The sequence below is a fragment of the Lolium rigidum genome, chromosome 5, assembly GCF_022539505.1.
Source record: "Lolium rigidum isolate FL_2022 chromosome 5, APGP_CSIRO_Lrig_0.1, whole genome shotgun sequence".
Lineage (NCBI taxonomy): Eukaryota > Viridiplantae > Streptophyta > Magnoliopsida > Poales > Poaceae > Lolium > Lolium rigidum.
The window spans coordinates 264,828,001-264,832,323 of NC_061512.1; the positions used below are offsets into that span (position 1 = coordinate 264,828,001).

Sequence of the window (4,323 nt, forward strand, 5' to 3'; positions counted from 1 at the left end):
GGCTGCGGGATGGCTCGTGGCGGCGCCCGCCTGGCCCAGATCTAAGCCCTTCAGGCCCCATCTGGGTCTGTGCGAGCTGGGCCCGGGCGCGTATGTGCTGCCTTCGGCGGGCGGAGGGGCGGCTCGTGCTGAGGGTGTCGGGGTCGGCGGTGAGCGTGTTGCAGCGTGGCGACGGGAGCTTCATGAGCCTTGGGCTCGGCCGGGCCAGGTGGGCCTGGTTTGCTCTTGTTGCTGCGTCTGGACGGTTACCACCATTGGCGGTGGAGGCGGTTCCCTCCCGTGTGACTGCTTCCCTGCTGCTTCTCGCTCCCGGCTTGTTCTTCCCGTTTCGCTGGGCTCGTTTCGTTGGCCACGGTGAGACGACGATGGTGTGTACAAGGATGTGGTGGCGCGCGTTGGTGGGCGGCAAGATTGGTGGAGCATGATGGAGCGTCTGGGGCGGGGATTTGGAGGTCAGGAGAAATCCTTGTCGGTTTGGCCGACACAGACGCGATGACGCCCGCGGGCGCCGCCCTCCCTTCCTGAAGGGCTTCGGGTGTACTTCTTCCCCTCGCCCCTTCGCGTACCGGGGGAAACCCCAGGACACCTGTCCGGGCAGCAGCGTCATCATCGTCGCATTCCTTCTTGAAGGTGTTGCTTGGTACGCGGCGCATCAGAGTGCCAAGAGCGTGATGGAATTCTTCGGAGGGCGCAGCGGTTGCGGGACATCTTCGTTTGTTGATCCAATGTTGTTGACATTAGTTTCTCTTTTGTTTCTTTTCTGTTTCTTTTGGGCTTGCTTGTGCTAAGGCCCAGCAGTTGTACTGTGTGGTTGCTATATTAATATTGCGTGGCGAAACCAATTTCAAGGCGCCCAACACTTTTTTTAAGGTAACAAATATTCCTTATCAAGTGACCAATCATTTGGCTTTCTGTTTCTCATTTACCCTAATGTGCAATTGTCAGGTAAAATATTTTTCAATTAAAACACAAAGCATGTCATCTACTGGCATTTTTACCTAGAAGAACAAGCTGAGAGCCTACCCGACATTCATAAGTGACAGTCGCACTAAACAAGTAATATTGAGACCAAATGTTCGGATATCAACATTAGAACACATATATAGCATAGGAGTAAACTTGAGGTCTACACACCCGTCAGCTCATTCCCAGATAATAACCACTAGTCCACCCTCACATATATAAGAAGGCATACGCTCCATACGAAAAAAAATGCAGAGCTTCACAGCCACCCTTTCTGAAAATGAAGCTACTCCCTAATTTCTAAAGCAAGTTTGATAACATACGAGCTACTCTCTGATTTCTACAGAAGATTCGATAACATACATTATTCAACAAGCATCCATCAGTTGGTTCCTGATCCTAGTGTAATTAGCTGCACCATGCCGTGTCCCAGTTGATCATGAAAGAGGATCTGGTGCACAAACAGACCTTGATTCTTGTTCTGTAGACTATGGTCTTTGTAATTTGTAGATCATCTGGCCGAGGTTCAGGATGCAGCAGGGTGCAATCACAAACGAGCTCAGGAAAGCCATGGCCGTTGCAGACATGAAATTTGGGCAGTGATTGTCATCGCAAAACTCCAGGTCAGCGTTGATGAGAACGGTGATGCCCGCCGCTGCAGATGCAGCACTGAAGGTCAGTGCTCCTGTGATCTGCAGAGAACACCGTCAAGGTCAAAAGATGGGTTATTTTTTCAGGAACGAGAAACACACTTATTCATGTATTTAGAGTAAATGCAATTTGTGATTTGATCAGGGAAAGGAACACTATAATAGCTAAGATTGGCAGAGTAGCAAATGGTGTTAGCCATGAGTTAGCTAAGATAGGTAGAACCCAGAAACGAACTGAAGTATGGCTTGCAAATTTCCCTGTGGAAGTTGCAACCAACACCCATGATTGTAATTTTACCTTGATTTAATATAATTCCTTTCCCCCGCCAAAAAAAAAACATTTTAGTCCTCTACTAGGTCCACAAGGGACGATAGATGACTATTTGATTGAGGGTCTGAGAAAATACGACTTACCCAGTCACCAACGCTAAGTATGCTGACAACTCGGGGAGTTCGGAAGGAACGTCCGACAAGAATCGCATAGACATCCACAGTGGCCATAGCAAGGCTCCACATGCATTGCAAAGCTACTGCTGGCACGAAGTAGCTGGTCAAAAATGGCAACCGTGAGTTCATCAATAGAATGAAATCAATTCCGTATTCCGAGTCTAGAAGCAACATCCCTAGCGAAAACCCTACGCAACTGCATCGCAGCAATAAGATACACTAGCATAATGCTAACCGAACTGATAAACGGAGACAACCAATGCTTTGTGCTGAATTCCTCGCAAACTATGCATGAATACATGGAACCCTTAGTGTTCGTAGAAATGCTTATGATCAGCGAACAAGACTCAAGCTGAACAATGTTATCTCCAAGAAGACAAATGGGAAAATATCAGAGAGAGCTCCATCATATAACCATCCAATAGCATCGCCTCTTTCAGAATCCCAAACTGACTCAGAAGGCGTATAATACTAAAAATGCATGAGTGGATACCAACATTTCTCTTTCCGGAGAACTAAGAAAGGACACAACACAATAGTAATATCTACTGGAAATTTGGTACACATGTCTCACAAAGCAAACTGACAAATGTGGCCATTCTTTCTATGGCACATTACCCACTCAATGATATCTTACTTGAAAAAACCACATGCTGTTCCACATATCTCTTACAGTGAGAGACTCTAGACAACACTCATCCGAAGGCCCACACAATGAGACCCCTGGAATCTTTAATCGAGCTTCACAGGTTGGCATTTGTTCCAAACACGCAAGAAGAATCTGTTTCCAAAGAAAAAAAAGGTCCCTTTCCAAAGACTAGATCGTACCAGGTCTTGAGACTCTGTAAAATTGGCAAGATTAACCAACCCACACAATAAAACCCCTGAGATATTAGTTGCAGTTATTAGTATGTTTGGCATTTGCTCCAAGCATCGACGAAAAACCTGCTCCTAGAGGAAGAAAATGGTGGTGGAATCCTACGGACCTACCCAAAGACTAGGCTGTCCGAGCAAGAATTCGAGCGCCGTGGAGTGTGAACTGAAAGTCTGAAACCCTTTGTATGGGTAATGCGAGAGAAACGCTGCGGGGCAGGGGAGGAGAAGGGGGGGCAGAGCACGCACCGGAACCCGGTGACGGAGCGGTAGTCGTCGCCGGTGGAGACCATGGCGCCGAGCGCGGCGGCCGCGAGGGCGGCCTGCACGAGGCGGAGCCCGAGCCCGGTCCGCGTCCCCGGTGCCCCCGCCATTTCTCTCTGCTTCGTCCCCATGGTGTTCCTCTTCTGCTTGCGCGCGTCTGGCCTTTTCTCCACCTCGTTTTTTTAGAGGTAAGGCCCTTAGGCCCTGCTTTAACTTAATAAAGCCACACCGGCAGAATCCACGATACAACCATCCAGCTTACATAACACACACATAACGGAGAGCTCCCAGTTCATCCGCTCACACTCATACAGCCACCACAAGTCCAACACAGGTCCAAACACAGATACACAAATGAAGAGCAGACTCAGGCTTGGGCTTGCTCCCTTAGGCTGGAATGAAGACGCTTGATCTCCTCCATCGCCGCGTCCAACAGGCTCCTATCCGTCGACTTCACCAGCATCCGCCATTGCTGCATATAGATGAGCATTTTGTAGAGCACGTCAGACGGGTTACTGATAAGCGAGCCGTCAAAGATCATCTTATTCCTAACGTTCCAGAGGGCCCAACATTGCGCAGCGAAAGCAAACCAAACAAGTCTACGATAGCGGCCAGAAAGACCCCGAGCGATCGCTAGGAACTCGCCAGCCCCTGCTGGGTTCCAATCACAGTGCAGGATCTCCCTGATCGCTGCCCACATAAATCTGGCAAGGGAGCAACCAAAGAAGATATGGCTGCAGTCCTCAACCTCGCCACACAGGCCGCAATCCCCATTGCTTGGGCCATGACGCTTAGCAATCTGCTCCGCACTAGGTAACCGACCTCTGATCAGCTGCCAGAGGAAGATCTTGATCCTCGGCGGCACTCGCAGACTCCAAACCTCCTTAAAGTGCGTCACCGCCGCTCCCTGCGATAGACGGACAAAGCGCGTCTTTCCCAGAAATTCACATTGCACTGTAGCTTGTACTCTTCCGACCAAACTTGCCCCATCTACATTCGTTTTTTACATTTTGCATTATTATTATTATTATTATTATTTTTCTTATCTTTTATCTCTATATAGGACATCTCCACTACATGATTTCTCTCAACATGCAAGCATGCCACATCATCAATCTACCACCTC

At 48.9% G+C, this 4,323-nt stretch overlaps 1 protein-coding gene across 1 annotated transcript; it reads right to left on the reverse strand.

The window, feature by feature from the left end:
• Window positions 1–1,074: 1,074 nt before the first annotated feature.
• LOC124657606 (CASP-like protein 5A2) lies at window positions 1,075–3,328 on the reverse strand. The gene is made up of 3 exons (XM_047196131.1): window positions 3,183–3,328; window positions 2,028–2,160; window positions 1,075–1,655 (listed from the first exon to the last, which is right to left on the reverse strand). The coding sequence occupies exons 1-3, from the start codon at window positions 3,326–3,328 to the stop codon at window positions 1,452–1,454; spliced, it is 483 nt and encodes a 160-aa protein (XP_047052087.1). The 3' UTR covers window positions 1,075–1,451.
• Window positions 3,329–4,323: the final 995 nt, after the last annotated feature.

What these genes read in the sequence shown, in the direction of transcription:
- LOC124657606 (XM_047196131.1), bottom strand. Translation starts at nt 3,328, where the DNA reads ATGGGGACGAAGCAGAGAGAAATGGCGGGGGCACCGGGGACGCGGACC. An exon ending in CGCTCCGTCACCGGGTTCCG is followed by an intron (nt 2,161 to 3,182) that starts GTGCGTGCTCTG and finishes ATTTTTGACCAG; the next exon opens with CTACTTCGTGCCAGCAGTAG. An exon ending in TACTTAGCGTTGGTGACTGG is followed by an intron (nt 1,656 to 2,027) that starts GTAAGTCGTATT and finishes TGTTCTCTGCAG; the next exon opens with ATCACAGGAGCACTGACCTT.